Source organism: Plutella xylostella, chromosome 14, assembly GCF_932276165.1.
Source record: "Plutella xylostella chromosome 14, ilPluXylo3.1, whole genome shotgun sequence".
NCBI classification, from domain to species: domain Eukaryota; kingdom Metazoa; phylum Arthropoda; class Insecta; order Lepidoptera; family Plutellidae; genus Plutella; species Plutella xylostella.
Genome location: NC_063994.1, coordinates 10,271,941 through 10,297,819, shown reverse-complemented (window position 1 = coordinate 10,297,819; position 25,879 = coordinate 10,271,941). Strand labels below are relative to the sequence as shown.

The 25,879-nt window shown below is 36.4% G+C and overlaps 2 protein-coding genes across 18 annotated transcripts in view; one reads left to right on the top strand and one right to left on the bottom strand.

Annotated features, from left to right (window-relative positions):
• The window catches only part of LOC105381404 (neurobeachin), a 462,556-nt gene that overhangs the window by 412,768 nt on the left and 23,909 nt on the right, over positions 1–25,879 (top strand). For all 15 annotated transcript variants that reach the window (XM_048625253.1, XM_048625256.1, XM_048625257.1 and 12 more), the window contains 2 exons: positions 1,342–1,459; positions 2,021–2,123. In XM_048625253.1, the coding sequence (XP_048481210.1) occupies positions 1,342–1,459; positions 2,021–2,123 (221 nt within the window). The remainder of the gene's footprint in view (positions 1–1,341; positions 1,460–2,020; positions 2,124–25,879) is intronic.
• The window catches only part of LOC105381390 (facilitated trehalose transporter Tret1-2 homolog), a 29,966-nt gene continuing 6,861 nt past the window's right edge, over positions 2,775–25,879 (bottom strand). Inside the window, exons 1-5 of one of the 3 annotated variants that reach the window (XM_011551105.3) lie at positions 15,892–16,408; positions 13,058–13,151; positions 5,682–5,811; positions 4,685–4,870; positions 2,775–4,392 (exon numbers count right to left, since the gene is read on the bottom strand). In XM_011551105.3, coding sequence (XP_011549407.3) covers positions 3,242–4,392; positions 4,685–4,870; positions 5,682–5,811; positions 13,058–13,114 — 1,524 coding nt within the window. In that variant the 5' untranslated portion in view covers positions 13,115–13,151; positions 15,892–16,408 and the 3' untranslated portion in view covers positions 2,775–3,241. Of the gene's footprint in view, positions 4,393–4,684; positions 4,871–5,681; positions 5,812–7,939; positions 8,224–13,057; positions 13,152–15,891; positions 16,409–25,879 lie in introns of those variants that run through there. The other 2 variants (XM_038120439.2, XM_038120440.2) reach the window with 2 other exon arrangements.

Below are 25,879 nucleotides of genomic sequence, written 5' to 3'. Positions count from 1 at the left end.
GAAACCGAAATAAGTATCTGTCAGTTTACAGAGGCTTGAAAATTTTAACTTTCTGGAAGACACAAAAAAGTCGAAACTCCTGCGTATCTCTACGGTTTATGAAGCTCGATTTTGTAAGTATAGGTAATGTGAACACAGTTTAGTACAGAGGATAGTATTTCCATCTTCCATAAACATACTTAATACATTTTTAAGGTATGCAATCAATTAATAATGTTCTATTTTATTTGCATAAAGTATGATACAAAAATATACCCAAAAAGGCGCCCAGCTCTCCCCACTTCACAGCGAGAGCAAAGAGACCAACTGTCTCTGCGTCCAAAGAATTAAAATAGAGTTGTTTTACAATCGCTCGCCACACTGATATACACGCTCTATTATTGTACTTATAAATTAAGTGGCTAACGAACACTTTACGACTGCAGTCCTTGTTCTGAGTTTACGACCAGAATCAACCTCTTTCAGCGTATTAACTTGCTCGATTCAAGAGCGGTTAAATCATTGTCTATTCGGACTTTTTAAGGATAGCGCGATCTTTATCTTGCTTCGTTAACGCTACATAGGTTCTTTTATCTATCGCATATTTTTTAGTTTAATACGTGTACCGCATTTCACTATTATTATGCTATTACAAAAATGTAACTAACTACCAAGATTTTGATATTATTGTAAACTTATGGGCTGTCCTGTAATTTAAAGCTTTCTAAATTATAAAGATAAAGATAAGATAAGATAAAAATTATTTATTCGGTGACCAGCACCATTATTGTAATTCTAGCCCAAATTTACTTACTTCAAAACCTCAAAAATTCTTTTTCTTCATAAGTTTTAACCCTCCCTCTGTCTCTCATCTTAGCAATAAGGCAGCCTATTCATTTATTGTTTCTAGCACACATGAACATTAGTAATTAGAGTCGCTTGTTTGTCAAATCTAACGTAACTTATATGGATCTAACAGATATTTAACAGGCGAGCAACGTTGCTTATGTATTGTTATTGCCTAATGTGTTAGTGGTGGTACGGTTCCAGTTAGCAGTTGAATATACCATACCTACCACATGTTTCTCCCTCTAACCTCTCCCCTTCTCTCTTTCTCTCCCCATTTTAAAGATAAATATAAGATAAAATACTCTTTATTGCACACAAAGAGAAACAGTTTCTCAAAAACAGAAAATATAATAGTATAATCGGCGGCCTCATTGCTAGAAGTAAACTCTTCCAGATAACTACAGCAGCTTATCAAGTAATGTATCTCTCTCTAACCTCCTCTCCCTCTCTCTTTATCTTCGTCCCTTATCAAGTAATCTCTCTCTAACCCCCTCCCTCTCTCCCTCTCCCCAGGTCCTCAAGTACTGCGAGCACCTGCACGGCAAGTGGTACTTCAGCGAGGTGCGCGCCATCTTCTCCCGTCGCTACCTGCTGCAGAGCGTCGCACTGGAGATGTTCCTCGCCAGCCGTAGTGAGTGTTGTTATACGTGCAGTGTGTGTCTGTCTGTGTGTGCTCCAGTACTGTGGTACTTCTCCCGCCGCTACCTGCTGGAGATGTTCCTCGCCAGCCGCAGTGAGTGTTGTTATACGTGCAGTGTGTGTCTGTCTGTGTGTGCTCCAGTACTGTGGTACTTCTCCCGCCGCTACCTGCTGCAGATGTTCCTCGCCAGCCGTAGTGAGTGTTGTTATACGTGCAGTGTGTGTCAGTCTGTGTGTGCTCCAGTACTGCGAGCTATATTATACGGTACGTTTGAATGTGACGGTGGTTAGTGCAGCAGGCAGGTCTCCAACTTCTTATTTTGTCAAGCAAGAGTAGGTATAGCACTGTGGGGTTGAAATTTAAGGTAGAGTTGATATCTCTCACCTTATATTCTGTTACATTGCTACGTACTATTGCTCATCTGCCTAAGATCCTTACGTCTATACAAAAAGCAATTACTGTGGAAATCAATGAAATTAATGCCAAATTGGCTTAGTCTGTCCCTTCTACTATCATACTCCTTATTCTAAAACATGTCTTCTCTCATTCCAGCATCAATATTCTTCGCGTTCCCCGACCAGGCCACGGTGAAGAAGGTGATCAAGGCGCTGCCCCGGGTGGGCGTCGGCATCAAGTACGGCATCCCGCAGACAAGGTCAGTGCCTTTTAGTTAAATAAAAATGTTTGTTGTCTATGATTTTTTGCAGGTGCGCGAAAAATCTTTCTAGAGCAAAAAAATACAAACCTTTTAACTATTCTTCAATTTGCTCTTTGTTTCAAAGGGTCAGTTGGATAAATAATTCCTGCACAAATATATAAATAGAGTATTTATCTTCAAGAAACTGTATAATAGGGTAATCGATAAAGTAATCGCCTCTGCTGCCATCTGTTTAAGTGAGGAGGTACTAAAGAGGTAAGTATGTTGATGTAGCGGCCACTGCGACACGATAAGAACGCAGGTGTCGCGTTGTCGTCGTGTTATGTGCAGATTGCACAAGCTTTAAAGTTTAATCAAAAGATGGCGCTGATAGTTGAATCTATAATTAGTGTGGTTGTGAAGATAGGTTTCGAGGTAAGTTTTATATGTATGTGTACCTATGATAAAAGCCTCCAGAAAGACGCTTCTAACTATAGAGATTTTGTATTCAAAATGAATTAATGTTTATTTTATGTGGAACAGACAGATGTTTTCAAGTAACTAATGAGTTTTCAACTTATGAAGTTTCAACCTATATAGAGGTTCCACTTAATGTATTTTAGAAATTGTGAAGTATTGATGAGGGTGAAACTATAAATGATACAATTATTGAAAACAACCTCATACACTTTATTATAAATTCACTTACATCACAGCATGTTATCTTATAAAAATATTAAATTCGTCTCATAGTCATAGCAAATATTAGTTCAACAAAATTAATGTCAATTTCATACAAAATCTAAAACTGATCTTAATTCAAATTAGTAACCAGAATAAGTACCAATAAAAAAACACGATTCAGCCTTTATCAACTGGTACCAAATAAATGTGCATTTTTATCCTCTTTAATCTATGATCGCCTAATACTATTCTCTAACCTAATGGAATGTATAAATTCTTGTAAACACACACAAAAATGTTAGAATATACTTCTATAATACTGATCACATAAATAAACAATGATTTTTATATTTAATTAAAATAGTAAACACAACAAACATCAAAAATGATCTTAAATCTAACTGTACAACTTCACAAATTAATTGGTAACTCTTCAAAGGAACTATCTACTTTTAGTTTTTACTTTTCTCTCCATCTTTGGGTATCCAGGTGGCGGCGAAAATACAATTCTTCTCTAAAGAAACAGTCGCCCCAGCACTGTGCCTCCTTTGCACTGTTTTTCCTTCGAAACACTTTTCTTTGACATTCCCACAGCCAATTTCCGGGTCTATATCCTTTTTAACAGTATCAAATTGCTTCATTATCTCTGTCAAAGATTTCCCCTTTGTCTCTGGAAGGAATATATAACAGTACATAGCACCAACCAGTGCACAGAGACCAAAGATATACAAAGTTCCATTACTGGTCACCATGTTCTCCAACTGAGGGTATGTCTTGATGTTGAAGAAAATCAGCACATAGGCACAGCAAGATGTCGCTCCGGACATCACCCCTCTTATTTCCTGAGGGTAGAGTTCTCCTGACATTATCCACGGCAGTTGCAGAAAGCCCACCATGCTGAATGAAACGTGAAGTAACACGCACGCCAGTTTTACTAAAGGAGGACCATTTAAGGTATCGCATACAGCCGCCCCTAACATGGCTACGCCAAGTAGAAGACCTGAAGTGGCTGCCAAAGTTTTTCGTCTGAAACTGTTGATAAGGCAAGCCCCAACAGCCCCCATAAACACTCTCACTCCACCGACTATAATGGAAGCTGTGAACTCGTTGACACTCGTCCCAACGGACTTGAAGAAGTCAACGGCATAGTACAGAATCACGTAGATTCCAGACATCTCTTGGAACACGAAGAATATTATCAGAATGCTGAAAGGTTTCAGAACGCTTCTCCGCTTGAAAAGCCCCAATTTTTCCCGGAAGCTCATGGTCTCTCCGATCTTGCGGTCTTTGGTGAACTCCATCAGTTCCTGTTGCGCCGTGCTGTTGTTTTGCCGCAGCCAGAACATGGAACTATATGCCTCCTTCATTTGTCCTTTAGAGGCTAGCCATAGAGGCGACTCTGGGACAAAGTACATGAGGAAAGGGGTTAGAAGGGACACTCCGGCGCATATCGCAGCCACCTTCCTCCAGTGGATGAAGGCTCCAAGGGAGTAGACGATGAATATGCCGGTAGAGACGAGCCCAGGCCCGAGGGCGCTGAGGACGCCGCGCTTTTCTGGTGTAGTGATTTCTGCGACGTAGATGTATGAAGCCGTTGACATGCCTGGAATAATGAAAAATAGATTTGGTTATTTAGAGATAAGTTGCTAGTGAGGTATGTAGAACATAAAATTTTCATGGTGTTTCAGATTATTCTCTCCTATATAAATAAATGTTTCATGGATTCTTTCATCGCTCCTTAATAGAGCAGTCATGAGACCATGACCTTAGAGAGTAGCGGTAGTTACTCAATAGACAAAGCCTAGAACCTAGTATCGTGCTGGTTTCAACAGACCTATACCGAAAAGTATCCCACAATAAACCAAAAATACCAATGAAATAACCAACCAACTCACCAATAGTAAAGCCAGTGATGAACCTGCCCACACACAGGAAGATATAGGTCTCCGAGAAGGCGATGACGACCCAGCCCACCAGGTTGGGCAGCACGATGGACTGCAGCAGCAGGCGCCGGCCGATGGCGTCCACCATCATGCCCCCGAGCAGCGCCCCGATGGGGTTGGAGATCACGCCCAGGCTCGCTGCAATGTGGGGAGAGGTGGGGTTAGCGAAGGAAGTTAACGGGGAAGTCATAGTGTCAAGTGTAGTTTTTCTGTCAAATCATGGGTTTGTTTTTTGTAGTTGTCTTTGTTGTTTTTGCTTTTAGTGGTATAGTAGCATAATTATCTTTCTATGTGCCCAACTAATAAGACGCCTGAGTGATTCACGTTTTGATACTCAAATTTAGGTACTCAAAATAGTGGCTTAAAGAAGTCGGCCATAGTTACTATCGATTTAGTTAATCCAGTAATTTACCCTTGTTAAAGCAATTAAAGGGGGACAAAGGAGCAACAACGGTTCGATTCGTGACCATCCATCGCCAAAACGTATTCCGTTATCTGACCCTCCTCAGTAACCTCTTATCAGTGTAAACGCGCCGTTATTTGCCCAACACTAGCTTGTTTGCACATCACTATCGCGTCTGCAGCACAGATTCCAATAACAATATTGACTTTAGTACTTAAAAATAATGTGACTGTGATTAATGCTTTTCCTTTGTTTACAACAAGGATGTGGGGCAATTAATTAGGATTGTTATTTGTTTAGAAAATTTACGTTTAAAAATTACAAACGTATTTTTGTTTCAGTGCTAATAAATATGTATGTAACAGTTGTCTTGTCTTTAAATCTATTTCTGTCATACAACCCCCTTATTCATTTCATAGAAAATTTATAGGACGTATTAGCTATTGAACTGTTAAACATCCTATAACTTTTATATAAATAAGTGGATAAGAAACAAATATGATTTTTGAAACAAACAAAGATGAATTGCGATAAAGATAAACTCACCAATCCATGAGCTCTGTTCAAACGTGATGTTGGGGTGTTCCAACGTGTACTGGGGCAGCAGCACGGCCGAGAAGCCCTGGCAGAACCCCACCGATATGTTGATGGACTGCGCGGCCAGCGCCGCCAACACCTGCAAGGATATATGATGCCCTGGTCAAAAATGTATAATGATACCCAATACCCTACAAATTAATTAGCTGTGCCAATTTCACCATTCTATGTTAGAGCATAACCAGGGAGTAATAGTTAACTTTTGACACATCTGTCATGAATTTTATATGGAGATGACGTTTAATTTATAAATCAATCCCTGTCGGTTAGATAACCGAGAATGGTGAAATTGGCACTAAGTGAGATAGAGTTTTAAACACTACGGCTGTGAAGCAAAAGCTGCTTTATGTATTTGACCGATATAATAACAGATTATTAACGATTTATTACAACGTAACCGATATACAGGTATGTACGTAATTACGTATGTATATTCACATCATATCTAAAGAACATTTTCATTGCTCGCGAGTTCATAACCACAATCTAAGTTTTTTTTTTCATTCCATCGCTAGTTTTAGGTGTAAGTTAAACATAGTCTAAATTTTACGTGTCCCCTCTAGGGCCATAGCATATTTTGCCCAACCTTTGTATATCCGCAAAATTACCACAACAAGGTACATACATATGTATATGTGTTACTCTACCTAGACATAGACAATGATTAACAACCGCCACTTAGAAGATACCTCGTCGTGAATTATACAAAATTACTCTTATATTACCTACTAGGAGACCAGTATGGAGATAAACACAGATTTTATCTAACAACACAGTGAAAATTGTGGAAATTCCCCGTCTTTATACGTAATTCACTCCTCTAATGAACTAATTACCACCTCCCCTACATAAATCTAGTTAGATATTTCAGAACTAACAATCAATTCAAAGCTACGACAGCTAACGTCTTCTGTAGTTCTGCTATCCTAGTACATGTCGTAGCAAATACGTTACGTAGAATAGATCGTAGCAATTGCAAAAGCAATTTGCTTTATCTACACGTAAAATTTTACCTAAACTGTTCATAAAAAGCCTGATTCTGATTACCCAACTAAAAATAGAAATCATCAAAATTATCTCAACTTTTTAGTACCAAAAAAACTTGACGGAGCGCTGTGCAAGTGCTTTGGTTTATAAACATATAATTTGGGTGGTAAAGTACTGATTCGGCATTGACAATGACATTGACAATGAAGATGCGTGGAAACAGTTCAACGTAACCACGCCGCTAACTGCAGTCATTATTCACGATGAGTCCACACCACTCGCACGGCGATCATCAATGGCGGGAGAGCGGAAATTACAAAATCAGCTTTTGTTGGAATCATAACAGCGACCATTTCAATCGTGTTTTTATTGTTAGTTTTAATAATAAAATTGTAATCGCCTCTTTAACGAATAATTTGCTCTATTCGATTTTGTTTACTCGTGCGTATGTTCATATTTAATTTAAAGAGTAATTCTTTTTAAGGCGCTCTAAGCTAATTTACGTGTAATCATAATCGTAATCAATTCATCAGTCATCGCCACCACATCACACAGGATAATTGTTTCATAAACTCTCTGATCGGCAATTAAATTGCGTACTTAATTATAAAAAATATTATCTGTGCTACCACAAAAAACTTTAAACCCTGTTTAAAAGGTGTTTAAAACGAATTTTGTAGGCGTTTGACAGCGCTAAACACCTGTTAAATACTGTCTAAGTTTTGTGGTAAGGCCCCTTGTGTCAACTTTCATACACATTTCGCATTTGAGTTAACACGTCAGAATTATAATTTCAAACTTACCTAACTAGGTAAGTAAGTACTTGCATTATTTGCGCTAAGTATATTTTCATATCATCATTATTGTGTATTTGTCCGATAGCGTGGTTAAGTATAAGTAATCAGGACCTAACAACCGGAAAAGACATGGCATAAAATTGTTCTTTAAACAATGATGGCTACTGGATGAAACATGGTCATTTCGAACCGATTATTACAACTGTTTCATCAAAAAAACAACTAAACCCAATCAAACATACATTACAGCGTCATTTTTTATTTTAGTGACATGCTGGCCATGTTGAATATCGAATTTCTTCACAATAAAGATTTAGAAAACATCATCCACAGACCATGTGCAAAAAATGCAGTGAAAGGCGCAATATCAGTTTCAAACAACATGTAAAGTGAAAGATTATAAAAAATTAAGAAAGTACTTACAGTCTGATTCCTGCTGATGGATCTGTAGAGTCTTTCTATAGTCTCGATCGAGGCAGACCTCGCTCTATACATCCCCACTAACTGGTAATAATAATATGTTTTTCTTTTCTCTTTGACAATTTCAACGTATGTGCAGTGAAGTGTGCGGGTCACTGAAGTCGGATGTTGATATTTCTCGGCGTTATATCGAATCCCGTGGTGAATGGAAGGTCGTATGTGTGAGGCGTATGGATGTGGATGTGTGTGGTTTGTTTATTTACAGAATAGAGTTTATTGGTCACTTATAATAACATGATGTGGGTTGAAATGGATAAGGCATATTATAAATATTCGTTTCTTAGTAACGTAGCCTAGTGATAAATATGTCTTTACTTGTTTCGGGGACTTATGAGTCGACCGTATACTAACCGTTCAAAAAACTTCCTGTGTTGTTTTGCTAGTCTTGTCTAAGAAATAAACAGGAAGAATGCAATTTCCATCTCAATATCTTCTGCGACACCATAATAAATTGTTTATTTGGTTCATGTCCAAACAAAACATCATTGTATGCTAACAGACTGCTATTTCCTCTTGATGTTACAATTCATTTAATTACTTTTTCTATAAAAGGAGTTAAGTTAAATACTTATAGATTTATTAATAAACGACTAGGATATCATAGAACGGAAGAAAAATAATCCGGATTGTCACCTTGGCCGTGCAGTGAATGCCCCCGCTCTCGACTTCGCTTGAACCTTATCTGTACCATGAACTTCTAGTCGAATACAAGCTTTACAACTGTTCGTTATTTATGTTTGCCTAGTACAATTTGACATAGATTAATATTATGTCGATATGATGAGTTATCATAGTTATCGTAAACCGAATTGCGATGTTTACTTCGGAAGTGGTTTATAATACAAATCATAGTAAAAATGGGGCGATAACATTGAAAATGTGTATGTAGACCTAACCTAGATTGCAAACTAGGGCGATCTTGACATGATTTGATTACTAAGAACTGAAATAATACGTAGTTCGCATACATACGAGAACTATCGAGAATCTAAATCTAGGTAATTTATTTTATGGAATTATGTTAACTTCACTTTTCCCTTATTGATTCCGAGCTTTAAAATACACCATTGCTTCGCGAAAGAAAAAGCTTAGCAATATTCAAGTAAATATTAATGAATTCACTATTCTGGTTCTATATTAGGTTCTGTAGTAATAGAAACCTCTTTATGTTGACAAACATAATTGTCCCCATTCTAATGACTAATGAATCGGTATTATTTACAAAAGTGTGAATCGATACACCCGATAGCCATGATTTATGCGTCGGACACTCGAGATCGTTTTGCGATATGCACCGAGAGCGCATGGAGGAAGTGGAGGTAAACGTGAACGGTATTGGCCGGCTTCCGCTTCCTACCCGTCCGCGAGTAAAAGCTACCCACTCATTATCCTGGTATCCTGGTACTTTCATTCAATTTACTGCTTACGAGATTATAAAGCTTGAAAACTTTTACGGATACTGAAGAAATAAATTACACTGTTGTTGTACTATAAATAACTTCTACCATTTTTCCAATACTGAAACACTGTACCTACCTACGTACATGCAAGGATGCTTCAGTAATATAATGTAGTGTTTATTTACACTGCTAATTACCCACATGTGCCTCTTAACAATGAAGCCTTTACTACCACGTAAATATGTCTAATTAATTACTATATCAGTTACATCTGGATCACACGATATTGTGCAGTGCACATTTGATTTTACTTTGTACTGTGTAGGTATGTGGTGGAATGTTTTTTTTATTAATGAGTAATCTTATTGCCTTAAGTTACTACTTAGTAAACTCCTTTAGCCATAATATTACTAAATTCATTCTTGAAATTATAAGTTACAAAAATTAGGATTGCACACAGCTTTTTGGTTATCCCATTGTAAGTTACTAGAAACAGAATTATCTGCGATAGCTATCTCAGTTCTCAGAGGATATTTTTCCTCCATCTTATTATATCATCATAATTCATAATAATGTAATTCTTCATATGTATCAGTGAATCTTGAGCGTAACTACCTTCCTTTACCACAATCGTGCAATATGGATAGCCAGCCTCTATCTAATTGTCTTATTTCAATATTGTCCATTCCAACCTAAGATTAACAATATACGAACTACCATCTAGTTCGTATTATCTTATTATCGATTCCAACTAGCACACTAACACACTCGCACGCGCAATACTACATTTTTTAAATAAATATCTTAAAATATTATATATGAACCTGTCATAGGTGTAACGTTACCCCGAAGTTCTCAGCTACATTTTATAAAAAATCGGCTAAGCCGTTGAAAAGTTATGTGACTTTAAGTGTTGAATTTCGGGGGTTTTAACGTATTTTTATAGTGTTTGAAGCAATTGCAATCAGGTATTATGTAATCAATTAATCAACTGCACTGAAATTTTTATTATGTAACAGTAAACAACCTATTGTGCAATCCTCTCAGATGCAGAAAACACGATATCTCAATTAGGCAACAGGATTATAAACCCAAACAGTATTCAGTTTGTTGAAGTTCATGTGGATATTTTTAGCTTTTGTTTGCATATGTTTATGTTTTATATCTCAGTGTTGTGAACAGGCTCTTGATTTGAAATATCTGCGACACTTTCCCATTTTAGTTTCTGTGTTACTTCACGAGGAGTCAATGCTCCTATAAAATATAATACTGTTTTGTGTAATTCAATTGCTAAGTTCCATACAAGTTTCACCTACAACCACAATGATACCTTCCGCAAAAGTTGCGAAATAATCACGACATCATTTTGTACAGACACAGAATTAATCAGAAAACAGCAAGAAATATATTTAAGAATAACTAGAAAACATTGACTCATAAAATAAGGTACAATGTAAATGTTTCAGCACTTTTCGTTGAACTCTTTATTATGAAGAAGCTATTAAATGTCAATTATATCCGTGTTTTTTTTCTTTCTTATTTATAAATTAGCAACGAATTTGCTACGGCTTTATTATCAAATTTCATTTTCCATATCGAATAATTGCAAACAAGGTATTTTTTAACTTTATTTACCTTCATAGAAACAACGGTATTGTTGTTTTGATAAAACCTCCTAGCAATTATACCAGGGTTACATAACAGTACGGAGGTCGGTCAAACTGCGATGTGCACGGTTCAAGTTCATGATCTGTCCTAAGGCCATGTTCAGCCATGCACTCAGTTTTTGTTTACTTAGATCACTCATGGGTGATACGGTTTTTTATCAAACTACATTAACCTATCACTTAAGTAAGCACAAAAACTGATACTTAGTGGTTAGGTATTTATTATTTTATTAACCAATCAAAACGTATTAAAATTAATTTAATAGCATTATTAGTTACGTTGATCACATGGTTATTGCGCTTTATAATATTTATGTTCTAATTAAACGGTGACAGTGCAATTATCTTCATAAATAATACAGTAATTGATAAAAGTTTATCTCCAGTGAAGGCGACGCTACATCTAATGATTGTTGACATTGAATGTGATATCATTTGATTTGCTTGAGTTAATATAAATGTAATAACTATAAATATATCTTACTTACGCCATCTGAATGAATGGTATCAGGTACATGCATACTCTGTGCATTATTATGAATTGGGTGCTTTTATAAAGATATGCCAAGCCCACCCATTCATATTTTTTCCTAAGGTATATTTTCTTTTAAACAACTAACCGTTCTGACTTTTTTAGTACCGGTATTTATTCCGAATTCTTATTCATAGGTAGGTATATTTTTTATTTACAAAAAGTAAGGAATATTGTCTACTATCATACCAGCATCACTTGCAGGAAATCGCAAAATAGAAGCACGAGAATCATTACAAAAGCACGAAGTGTCGTGATGTGCACACTTCCTTACTCCCGCGTGTGATCTATGACTTAGCTCCTTGCCGGCTCTTATGCCCTGGTATCATTATAAAAAGTGCTTGGAAAAAAACTAGCCTCATTTGTGATACCCTAGTAGCTTAGCTGATTGTTTTGCTTATTCCTCGTAAATTCATGTGCTAAAAATAGTTAAAAGTTGTTTTTGTGTTCGCGAAAATTTGATGGTCGTTATAGTTAAATTGCGTTGACTAACAAATGCCTACATCATAATATTCATAGTAGATACTTATACCTATTACCTAATATTACCTAAACACCCACAAATTATTTTTTAAATAAGTATAAATAGAATTTATATGTGTTTATCGCCTATTATTAGAAAATATTAAAGTGCTTGCTTTCTACAAGTTGCCAGCCAATGTCTGAGTCACTGATATCTTTCAAGTGCAATAAATTATGAGAAAAGGACAGCAGCCCCGACCGGTTCGTAAAGGATTCGCGAATAAATTAGTTACGTAACTGTATTACCACGTGTGTGGAGCTGTGAAGAAAATTCTAGACTCCAACGGCTGGTTTCTACCTACTTATGCGACCCCGATCCAAGCTCTTCACATTAAGTCCATCTAACTCAGAATTTCTATCTAGCAACAGTTTTTCTCAGCAGTAGCCGTTTCAGCAGTACATATTGCTAACAATTAGAACCAAAACAGCTGTTATTACTGAATTCCTATAAATTTCCAGTATTTAGACCCTTTTCGGAGATATTTAGGTCTTCAATACCACCTTTAGTACGAGCAAAGTAAGCACTATTGTCACTTTCTCAAAAATAAACAAATTAATATCAATATACCTATAAATATTTGTATTTGCAAAGATTCAGGGGGGTCACTCTAGGGCTCTATCTCGTTATATTAAACGTGCCGATTGACAGCTCACGTTAGTTAGTTTTTCGTCAGAATTTCGAGAGTAACGCTCCAGGTCCTAGTATCAACAGTTCCCTTCATTGCTCTCACGTGATAACTTCACTATATCTATGACAAGAAGGTGGGCATTCACCATCTACAGGTCTCCATCAATCAGAACTATCTTTAGTCTTTGTTTTATAATAAGGCGGTTGAACAAGAAACTAGTCACACACCATGTGCAGGTCTCCATCAATCAGAACAGAACTATCTTTAGTCTTCATTTTATAATAAGCTTTATCAAGAAGCTAGTGACTCACCATGTACAGGTCTCCATACCGGCAGACCTTCCAGAAGCCCTTGATGCTGGAGAGCATGCTGCGCGCGCCGCAGCGCCCCGCGCCCGCGCCTGACCTGAGAGAGAGAGAGAGAGAGAGAGATGTAGATTTGTACCGAGATAGAGAGACAGAGAGAGAGGGATGTAGATGCGCCTTGGGTAGGGTTTGTGTTAAGCAGAGGAGGGGTAGGAGGTTAAAAAAAAGACAACCGTAAATAATATTGTTCGTATTGTACACCATTATCAAATGATTATGTCATTGGATATTTCATTTCAGAATTTGTAGTTGCTTGCCGCGAGTACAGTGGCCTACATTGAAATTGAAACTGACGGTGGTATTGCTATTGAGAGGTTGTTAGGTTTTTTTGCAGCCCACTGTAACTTTACAACCTGCAGAATGTAAAGTTATAAAATCGAGTATCGAAATATAGCAATAAAATTTGTAGTCCTATAGAAATGTAATTATTTTAAACATTTTAACTAATCAATTTGAAGTAATTAATGTCAAATACTTTAACTGGAGGACTTAAATGAAAAATTATTATTACTTTGATGTAAACTGAACTTGTACAAAGTTACCGGTCGCTCGATAAAACTTAAATGTGTTTTTTTACCGGCTCCGTATAAAGTTACAAGATGACATTTCATTCACAAAAACTAGTCACTGTATATTTTTTTTTATCTACAGACGATCTATCAGACTTCGATACTAGTGGATGGATTTATGTTTCACTGTATGCGTTAATTATGTACCTATAATTTTAATTTCACATCATTCTTTTCCTTGTCGTTTATTCCTAGTTAGAATAGCTGGGCTAGAATAAAATATGATTTTATTGGTCACTACAAATATCAAAACATGCAAAAAATACTTATTAGCTAACTAGGAACAATGAACAATCGTCTAGGTCTTATCAATGAGAAAGGGCATGCATGATAAAATACAAACAAATAATTGTTGATAAGGCTGTTTAGGAAGGGTCACTCTAGATTTTTCAACTAGATTAGGAAGATTTTATTGAATTGAAATTATCATAATTTTTATTATTTATTAATTGCTATTGTTAATGCACGATTGACATATTTATAATAATTTTTATAATTGCACAAATCTTTCTTATAAATTTTTTATTAATGGTTGCATGTTTCTGCATGTTTTGTTGTTGATTTATATACCTGCCTGTTTAATCTAATTTTATGAAAATATTATGTTTTGTAAGTATACTTACCTATAATTTGCATACCGAACAATCGGTGAAACTTGCCTGACACTATTTTATTAATGTAAGACCTAATTATTGTACCCATGTTTCTAGCAAATAAATGAATCTGAATCTGGAAAAACTAAATCTCAGAGCCCTCTTGCACTAATAAAGACTCTATCTCGTTGCACGTACCGATTGCAAGCCAGATTCCGTTAATTATGGATTCTGATATGCTAGAGAAACCCTCGGGAATCGTACTTGTGTCGTCATATATTTATTGCTATATACGAGTACCTACTCTGTGCTCTAAACTCTCATTTCTAAGTCCGTTGAGTCCTGAAAATTATTTTTGCATGAATTATTCTTACATGTTTACAGGGTTACAAACTTTCTATTTTGGCTTTGGATGGTACTCGCGCTGGCCCAATTGAATGTTATAATTATTATTATCGTGTATGTAAATATGAAGAGAGGAAAGTAAATAGTTGCTTTCAAAGGATATGTGTAATTATCTGATGATGATAACTTATCGAGTGAACGTGTTCCATTTCACTGGAAAATTCTACTTCGTTAAAGAGCATCTACATTAGTAATAATTATAAGCTATAATAAAAATATTAATTAAATTTGACAGTTTACATACACACGTAAGAAAATTTCAACTATTTTCAGTCTTTGCAAATATTCAACTGCACATAAAGCTAAATTGCGTTGCGTGGGACCCATGCACCATCAAAGGCCTTTGTCTCAATACTCATATAGCTAATATACCTATCTAATAAGTTATAGACTCCCAGTAGTCACCCCATTTTCTGAAACGCTTTTCTATATACCTAACCATATACATGTATTCATTATTTTAACAAACACGACGAATGAAATTATTTAAGGCGTTCTTAATTCATTTAACCCGTGGCGTCGACGTAGGCGAATAGACGTATGCGCCTCTGTTGTTCGTCAGATTTAATGAAACGTTTGGTCCTGCCTCGTTATGAAAGGTAATAAAAATAACTAAAGTAATAAATCACTAGATTTATTACATATCGCCACCACATCACAGGTATGGAGTGTATTTTCCCATTGATTACTTGATAGTGTGTGTCTTGCTGTGTAACCTGTGTATGTGTTATCTATCTATCAGTGTAGGTGAACTTAAACGTATTGTTTTACATAAAGAATTCATTCAGACTGGGCCCTTATTGTTAGTTCTCAACGGCTCAGTGTGTGTATTTTTAGCTACGATATCAAACCTCTAGTCCTAACTAACGTTTGTCAACGACACGCATATAAGTTAGCATTATTATAAAAGTGATTATCAGAAAGTTTGTTATTAAAAGTTCCATGACCTCTAGGATTTATTTATACATATTGTATCTTGCTACGTCACACATCACTACGCACCGAGAGGGCGACCCGAATATCAACGAAATTGTGCCACAAGAAGATGTTTATGAAGAAATTATCTGTTATTCCAACTATCTTGTATGCCATACGTCATACATCACAAGGGATAAACAAACAACGCAAAAATAGATCACTTCCAAACAATTAATATTTTAGCAAGTTGATGAGAAATATTAGGTACTCCTAAAATTTATAGAATGAAACTTACTGTGAGTCGTTATAGCCCCCCAATTTGACAGCTTATTCACTGGCACTTTGTAGATTTCAAGTTCTTATTTTGAACTTTAAACATTCCAACACAATAGTCAGTTGTTAGCGCGGCGCACGCGCGGGCGAGCTTACGCGTTTAAATTTGGAATTCACGTGCGAATACACGGGATTTTCTTTTTTTAATTTTCAGCCAGCAGCTTGGGAAATCGCGAACTCATTCTAATCGTAAAAAGTTTTCAAGATTCAACCACTTTGCGCATATTATTGTTTCTTTAATCAAGCACCTCAAATTCACCAGTATTATTTCCAGTCAATGTTTTTTTCGCATAGATAGGTAAACAAAAAACACGAGGTGTTTTCTTTTTAACACACCATCTTTCGGGCTGGGTCGCCGAGCGTGTGTTCGATTTTCAAAAGATTCGTTCGTGGCGTGCTCTTGACCTTGCGCGCGCGCAGGTCGCTCCGACTGAAACAGTTTTTTGCCGCGAACTGTGGTTTTATAAACGCATCACTGTCGCTCATGTAAACACGTTACTTTTACGCGGATGACTCCACGTCCACGATCACTCACCAGGCCGAGCTTATTTTGACAGTGTCCTTAATTTGTGATATTGTTATACGTTAAGGCCTAGGTAAGGCCTGAAAATAAAGCTCAGTGTTGAAAAAAATACTTGAAAGGAACTCTATAAATGTTTTTGACAATAACTATAAATATTTTCTCGTTATACCACGTCCGATGTGACGATAGCAACTTTTAGATAAATACTGAACATTAGCAAGTAAAAGTAAATTGACTAGATGTTAAGATAGAGTATAATTATAATGCCTTATCAGCACGTACTCAGTACCTAGACTAGATACTTCTCAGTTATCTGTTGGAGACATACAGACATCATTATTGATATTAATTGTGCATACAGATAATTTGCGACATCCAACTGTGATAGTGGCAGTCGGAATACAACCTTGTTCATCTTAGACTATATCGTGGCATAAGATTGGATTATTCTTTGATCACATTTCACCCAACGCTGATTTTCCAATTACTAAATTTCACCTACTGATGGTCGACATAGTTAAAAGCGATAGGTATTTGTGACCAAAACGAGACCAAACTTAATCGCAGCTACAATACTCGTAGCAATGCCATTGTTTTATGAAAAAAATAATTAACTATAACTTCATCATAAACTATGAACATACCCATCTTCAACGAGTAGACTCGACAAGTCTACTTCCTAAACACTACTCAGTACCTCAGTAATAAGACGTTTGCGTCAGTTCGCGACTGTGCCTCATGAAAACGCTGTGTCGCCTCATGAAATTACAGCACTTACAGGGGGTCACTCTATATTATGAAAAAACGAAGAAGAACGAGCCACACGTTATCACGTTGTATTAAACGTTCCGATTGCACGACATCTCTCGTTTTTTTAGTTTTTCGTCAGTGTAGAGTAACCCTCCAGCCGCCGCCGCCGCCGCTGCCGCCATCGGTCGCATGCGCCGGAAGCGGACGCTACGTCAATGTACTTTCCGCAAAAAAAAAAAACTTAGGCAGCAGCAGCATATTCACAAAAGTTTGTTCTGAAAAGACACTGGTGAAAGCCTCTACATAGTTAGGTATCAGTTTAAGAAAATGTATTCGAAACATTATAACTATTATAAGGTTTACTTACATACTTTTGCAAAAGATTTATAGTAAGCCATAGGCACGCCCTCTTTTGGCATACGATCGATGCCACTTGTACTTATTCATTCTATCGCAGAATAAAAAAGCCATTGATATTATTCACAATTTGACTGCAAATTATTATTAAACAAGAATTACATAGAAAAAAAAAACTTACGACATTAATTGTAACGCGTTGTATTGTTTTACGGACTAACAATGTATGTGATATCTCGTCGATAACAGCCAGACTATTGTATATTATGTAGTACATAACGGCCCCATGTGCGTATTTCTCTATAAATATATCAGTGTCTAATCTGAAGAGCTCAATGAAGTACTTGGAATGGCTTCAAGTTTACAATGTATTCTACTAATACATAATGAATAATACTGGGTGTAATATTATTAGGGAACTTATATTTAATAGGGAATAACTTACACTATTACATTGGGACTAACATAACACTCTGGCGAAAAGTGGGTGCAGCAATGCACCTCTGTCTACCCCGCAAGGGAGTACATTAGTACAAGGCGTGAGTGCGTGTTTTTTTTTTAACTTTATTAAGTCATCAATACAAAAAAGTCTCTTATTTTATTGAGTTTTTACATGTAAAGTAAACCAATCTTAAGCGGGGTTTAGACTAGCAATAAATATTGCACAAGTCGCTTTCATTTTTATCGCTAGGTGTAAACACCGCTTTTATGTACCTATGTATGAAAAACGGATGGTATAATTTCCTGCTGAAATTTGACAAGTTTATTTGAAAATAAAGTAATTATTTATATATTTATCATCATCATCAATCAAATTTATTCCTAGTCATACCATGTGGCTATTTATTCTCTATACTGAGCATATTTTAGTATATTGTGTGTTTTACAAAATACAAGGTCAAATTATATTTTTTCAGGCAAATTAACTTGTTTTCAGTGTGATAATGATAATTTACAAACTGTAACGACTGTAAGTAATTTACCGAAACAGTATTCAGAGTTGCGAGCCATTTCGCTGTTCCTGAATGAGTACAACGCACTTAGGGTGTATCATAATCTGGATTTGCAGGTTTCCTCACGATGTTTTCTTGCACCGTAAGAGAAACCTAGCATGATTGTATTTAAATTCCTTAAATGAAAATAATTCATGCGAAGATCTGTTAAAATCAGCCTCTGAATAACTTTTTGTCTGAATGTCTTTAAACATTTGTTGGCCCTTTGTTAATTGAATGAACAAATGACTATCACAACCTACCTCAATAACTTATCTCTGATTGCGGAACTGAGCAAAGAAACTCTTTCTTTCCTGACTTCCATGCTATGCTGGAAATGAACTGGTAAACAAAAAGGAATATTTAATTAATGTTTTATTATCTCTTTAATAAAGAAACACAAGTTAAATTTAATATTTTGTCGACTTTCACGGCAATTACTTTAAATGTTACTCACTCGTATAAGGAATAACTGAATTAGTGAATCACACTGTTATGTGGCATTTCCGTTTACATCGCCATGTTTTTATGTTCATCAACAATCAACATCAGTTTTTACTATTTCATTTATCGCAGTTCGCAGTCTCATTTATCTCATTATTTAAAAAAAAATACAAAATAATATTCAAAACAAAAATTTCTGAATTTTTTAATTTGGAAACATCAAAATTATTAAAAATCGTCATAAGATTAGATTATGAACTATATTTTATATGTCGCCGCATTCTTAACAATAAAATATTTGATCTAAATTGAATGCTAAATTATGTGTTTCTATTTAGCAAAGTGGCACGAGGAACCAACTGAGATATTATACATAGTAGTAAATAATCATAACAACAGAACGTATGTTGTGTTGTTCTCGACCGTATTTCCATTTAAGTATTTTATAATTGTCACAAAGAATTAATACGTTTGATATAACAATGTGTGGCCGTGACATATTGCCTTATATTGCCCACATTCGTGAAATTTATCTTCGGAATAATGACTGCAGTAGGAAGGAAGTTGTAGCTTCCGTTGTGGGTTTTTGAACTTTATGGATCATAGCGTTCATCGTTCGTTTTTAGGGTTCCGTAGCCAAAATGGCAAAAACGGAACCCTTATAGTTTCGTCATGTCCGTCTGTCCGTCTGTCCGTCTGTCCGTCTGTCCGTCTGTCACAGCCGATTTACTCGGAAACTATAAGTACTACAGTGATGAAATTTGATGGGAATATGTGTTGTATGAACCGCTACAAAAATATGACACTAAATAGTAAAAAAAAGAATTGGGGGTGGGGCCCCCCCATACATGTAACTGAGGGATGAAATTTTTTTTTTCGATGTACATACCCGTGTGGGGTATCAATGGAAAGGCCTTTTAAAATGATATAAAGTTTTCTAAAAAACATTTTTCTTAAAGTGAACGGTTTTTGAGATATCAGCTCTCAAAGTCGTAAAAAGTATGTCCCCCCCCCCTCTATTTTTATAACTACGGGGTATAAAATTCTAAAAAAAATAGAGGTGATGCATGCTAATTAACTCTTTCAACGATTTTTGGTTTGATCAAAGTATCTCTTATAGTTTTTGAGATAGGTTGATTTAACTGTAATTTTGCTGCTACGGAACCCTTTGTGCGCGAGCCCGACTCGCACTTGGCCGGTTTTGTTTTATTGTCTCTGGTTTCACCTGCTTTGTAAATGCTGAATTATTTATATTTAAGAACATACTTAATTTAGTATGTATTCAGGTACATTAGTGCTTATACAAAAATAAGTTATGAGTGCTTATTGTCTCCAACCCGCATGGATAGCATGGATATTATTAAATACTATTCAAAAAGACTTATGACGGCCATAACATAGCAAAAGTGCCCGTAATCCCATTAAAATTCTTAATTTGGTTTTGCAAACAAAACATTCTGTAAAAACGGTCTAATAATAACCAGCTTATTAGGTAGGTACATCCTGATGAAAAGATAACGAAAATGCAGACGAACCTACCTAAGCGAGGTGCCAGCCTTTTTTTAACAAACCAAACCACTGTTTCGTAAAGAATAACAAAGTTCTAATTATAGCCCAAGCTTTTCGGTCCTAATTTTAATTCAAATCTAGACTATTCCAGACACGTCAATTTAATACCGCGAAAAAACGAGATTAAACCGGTTAATCGTCTCAAATAAAGGTAAGTCGTACGTCAGGTGTACCATGATTTATCGACGATTACCGAGATAAGTTTTGCCGAAAAGCTTTGCCTTTTAACATGAATTGACGGAGCAAAAAATAACACGTACAGTAAAAGCCACTACATGCTCATAATATGGTTTAATTAAGTATGATTTTGCACAGTTACTAATTTGAGAATAAGTTAAGCAAACATGGAATGCAGCGCATTAATTAGCTGAATTTGTCGTTAAGTTGGACTATGTTTAGGAAGATTTACTCAAGTGAGAAACTGTACCAGCGTGTTTCTTTTCTTAAAAAAAACATAACTAGGCAATGCCTATGTTGATATCTGTACGAATAGGCAGGAGGCAGGAACGAATACCGATACATTTCCAGTTCCGAAAGTTATTTTTTCCCAGTGTGTATGTGTTAATAAGTAATTTCGCCCTTCACCTTGCGATCGAATGGGTTTGACAAAGGTGGGCAAATGTTGTCTTCACTGGGTTGTATCATATCGCGAGAGGTCAGTCGGTGAGCGACCTATCAAGGCTGTAGGTGCGAATGAGATAAACACACTTATTGCATACGAACATAACATTGTCACAGAAAGAAAGAGTCAGCATAATATTAGCAGAATGTGGAAAGAAGTTGTGCAAAGTTTAAAGATTTCATGTTACCAAGTAGTTTACCAGTAAAGGTAAGATGACCCATAATCGTACGATTGTCAAAAGGTTCGAAAGAAGACGTTACACTTTATTTCCCAAAATATAAAGTTTGCAACGGCGAACATGCTAATGTTTATATGCACATGGGGTGTTGTGGAGAAAGTGATTAGCTGACGTTGGTTGTGGGTGCAAAGCTAATTAAGTAATAAGCCCAAACACTGAACTGAAACGACAGCGTCCAATTACGCAGAAGAAAGAAATAGTTATTACGAATTGCGAACTGCCAAACAGTTGCACCTCTAAATGTAGTTATTAAAATACTACAATAATTTCTGAATAATTATTCAAAAGACTGTTTAATAAATTAATTATTAAGGCGAGTCCGCGGGTTCGCGTGTCCCGATCGATCAGACCTCAGACGTCATCACAAACTGGTACCGTATGCTGTAATCATGGCATTAACTAACCGCTATTCACGGTGGTAACATTAAATACTTACTATAAACATGCCATCATCAGACTATCATCGGCCGCTGCTGAGCAAGTCACTTTACAATGTGGGATACAATGTGGGAGAGTAGAGTCTACATGGATGATGAAGATTTTCCTTTTTAGATTTGTGATTGAAGATTGAAGTATTTCAGTATAATAATTGTAGAATTATATAATCTACAAGGACACATTCCATATCACCAAACTTAGATGCGTGCTGTCAAGATGCTGTAAAACGCTTTCCAATACGTTAAATAAATTCCGCTCTAAACACCCGTAAACTTGTTCAACTTTTTTATAACAATTTTTAATGTCCTTCATTGTCCCAGCTGATTTGCAACATTGAATAGGGTCAATGCACACTTACCACATTATATCATTTTCCGCGGCCTTGTCCTAAACTTGCCAACCAATACTTTGGATAACTGTGCGTTGGTGTAGTCAAAAACCTTTTTATTGTTTAAGTTATGTTAAGTAATGGTTTTTGTGAATATATTTTTGGCAGTACATAAACTGTATACAACGTACATATGCATTTACTTATTTATATACTTGATAGTTAATCGAATTCATACAAAAATCCTCTAAAGTATCAACAGTCCTGTGCAGCGAGCATAGGATTCGATACTATTTTCGAATCTACACGAAGGGTCACTTTTACCAAACGCTAAACGTATATAAATCAAATTTTAAATACATTTTGTACTAACTGACAGACGTATGACAGGCTACTTAATACGTTTAGCGTTTGGTGAAATTCCACCTAACATATGGAAAAAACAAATGTCACTTTTGGAACTAACTTGTCATTTTGACAGTGACAGTTGACGATACGCAACGTTAACGGAGGATCGAAACTTGTGCTCACGACTCTGTATAGTGTTATTGCTAATGATCTGTTTACATTACACATCTATATTATTTTGCATGTGCTATTGTTCATGGGTATATTTATGTGTAAATATAACTGCTCTCTATTTATTTTATTTTACCTTTTCTCTCTCTCTCTCTCTCTCAGCCTTCCGTAGTCCACTGCTGGACATAGGCCTCTCCTAACGATCGCCACCCCAAACGGTCACCCGCCATCTGCATCCAGCGGCTTCCCGCTACCTTCCGCAGATCATCAGACCAACGGGTTGGGGGGCGACCGACACGCCGTTTGCCGACACGGGGTCTCCACTCCAGAACCTTTCTACTCCAGCGGTCGTCGGCTCTGCGGGCTACGTGGCCAGCCCATTGCCACTTCAGCGTGCTAATCCTTTTGGCTATGTCGGTAACTTTAGTTCTCCTGCGGATTTCTTCATTACGAATCCTATCTCGCAGGGACACGCCTAACATAGCCCTTTCCATAGCACGCTGAGCAACTCTGAGCTTGTGGATAAGCCCTTTGGTGAAGCACCACGTCTCGGCTCCGTAAGTCATCACTGGCAACACGCACTGATTGAAAACTTTTGTTTTCAGACACTGAGGTATGTTTTCAGTGAAGATGTGTCGTAATTTCCCGAACGCTGCCCATCCGAGTTGGATTCTACGAGCTACCTCTTTATCGAAGTTGGATTTACCTAATCGGATCACTTGTCCTAGGTAGGGATACTGATCAACAACTTCGATGGTGACACCTCCTACAGTTACGGGCGATGATGAAACATGTTCGTTCGACATGACCTTTGTCTTGTCCATGTTCATTTTCAGCCCAACTTGTTTAGAGGCATCATTGAGGTCTGTGAGCATTTCGCCTAACTCCTCCAGCGTTTCCGCCATAATAACTATGTCATCAGCAAATCGTAGATGAGAGATATATTCGCCATTGACGTTAATGCCCAGTCTTTTCCACTCTACAAGCTTAAAAACATCTTCCAGTGCACAGGTGAACAGTTTCGGAGAAATAACATCTCCCTGTCTCACGCCCCTTTGCAACTGGATCGGTTTTGTGCTATGTTCGTGTAATCGAACTGACATTGTGGCAGCATTGTACATACATCTCAACACCTCGATATAGCGATAGTCTATATGGCACCGCTGAAGGGATTGAAGCATCGCCCAGAGCTCAATAGAATCAAAGGCTTTCTCATAGTCCACAAACGCTAGACATAAAGGTAGATTATACTCCTCCTACTCTTTTACCTTTTATGTGCCTTTTATTTTGTAAATTGTGGTTAGACAGGCGAGCAACGCTGCATATGAATTATTATATTAGTTGCTAATGTTTCGGTATCGGTAGTGATACGGTAGCAGATCCATACCTATTAAATGTTCATGATTTAAAATCTTTTCCACCTCTAAATATTCAGTAGCTACTTAATCCATTTCCTCTGACGTAGACTCCATTACGCATACACATTCCATGGACAAATTGAGTCCATCCTAATGTATCTTCTCTTCTATTCGTAGCTCTGTACAATCGGTATATTTATGTTTACTTGTCCGTTTGAACCGCGTCCAAATTCGCGAGTCAACATCCATCTCAAGGGCAGCGAGTGTGCCAAAACGAAAGTTGTTAAACCGTGGCGCGGTGTGGGATCTGTCATCTGTGGATCTCTTAGATTAACAATATACCAACAAGATGTGGCACATACAAAAAAACTGTCCGCATTGTGTTTACTGTCAAACTGTTTTAATTTCAACCTATTCAAAACCAATGTACCAATGAATTAATATTATAATTAACTAATAATGTCACAAATCATGTAACCGAACTAATCGAAAATAAGAGCTCAGTGGTAGAAGTGGGGTGCTATTTGTCGACACGTTTATTTTGCACTGACACTCCATCTTGTTCGTATATTGTTAATCTAAGGTGAAGCAGTATTTATGAATGAACTGAGTTCTGTTTCACAGATACCTACCGTATTAATTTTCTTGCTTCCTTTAGAAAAACTTTGACGGAAGTGTGATGAATCTGGACAGGAATTGATGATAACGGAAAATACGCATTTTTTATTTCTATAAAAGTAAAAAATATCCTGTTATTTGTGAGAAACAATGATCCACTGACCTCAGCTGTCTCCACCACAATTAGTTTTGTTACAAACACTGTGTACAAATAAACAATTAGTTTAAATTGTTCCTTATAAGTATAGTTTTTGTAATAGAGCCTAATTAAACCATTAATTATTTGTAACCAAGTCATATTTTGGGATTATTCATTAATATAATATTATTAATTATCTTTAATTTAGTTAATTTAGATTAGCGGTTGAATATAACGTAATTTGAAACGTTCTCATGTTTTGTTTTACCGTCCTACTTAGATACCTTCATAGAATTAGAATTCATTCAGTATCTGTTTCATTATGATTTATTTATTTATTTATTTATATAAGGCACATCAACAGTACATGTTACAATACACTTATAAAAGAAAGGTTAGAGAGGTACTTATCAATAACATGTACCAATTACAGACATGCTCAACACTTGTTAGGCACATAACAAAACATAGAAATAATCATAATTAAAAATACAGTTTAGTATTACAAAAAAGAAAAATAAAACTTTAACTCACATTCTTTAAAAATTCTGACATGAAAACAGATATATAAACTTATTTAAACTATAAAAACAAAAACAACTTCTTAACACTAACATGTTATACATTATTAGTTAGAGATCGCACTGAGTACCTTATTTCTAAAAACTACAAGACTATCCCAAAAAATATCAAAATTGTCAAATTTACTATTTATAGTGTTGAATTCCTTGCACATTCTATTGAGTGGAGCGTGTACACCGAGGTTGGTTCTGGAATGGTTTGAGTGAAATAAATTGGTTATACGTTTACGCGGGTAATTAAATGGGACTGATATTTTGATTTTACTGGAGATATTACTAGAGTATATTTTATTATTAACAACATTATATAAGAACATGAGATCATGCTGAATCCGTCGATGCCGTAAAGATATCATATTGAAATATGTCAACCGCTGTTCGTACGGACACCGGTGTGAGATGCCGGGGCTGATGAAGGCGAGGTGGCGGGTGAAGGCGCGCTGGATGCTCTCGAGGCGCTGCGAGTGCACGGCG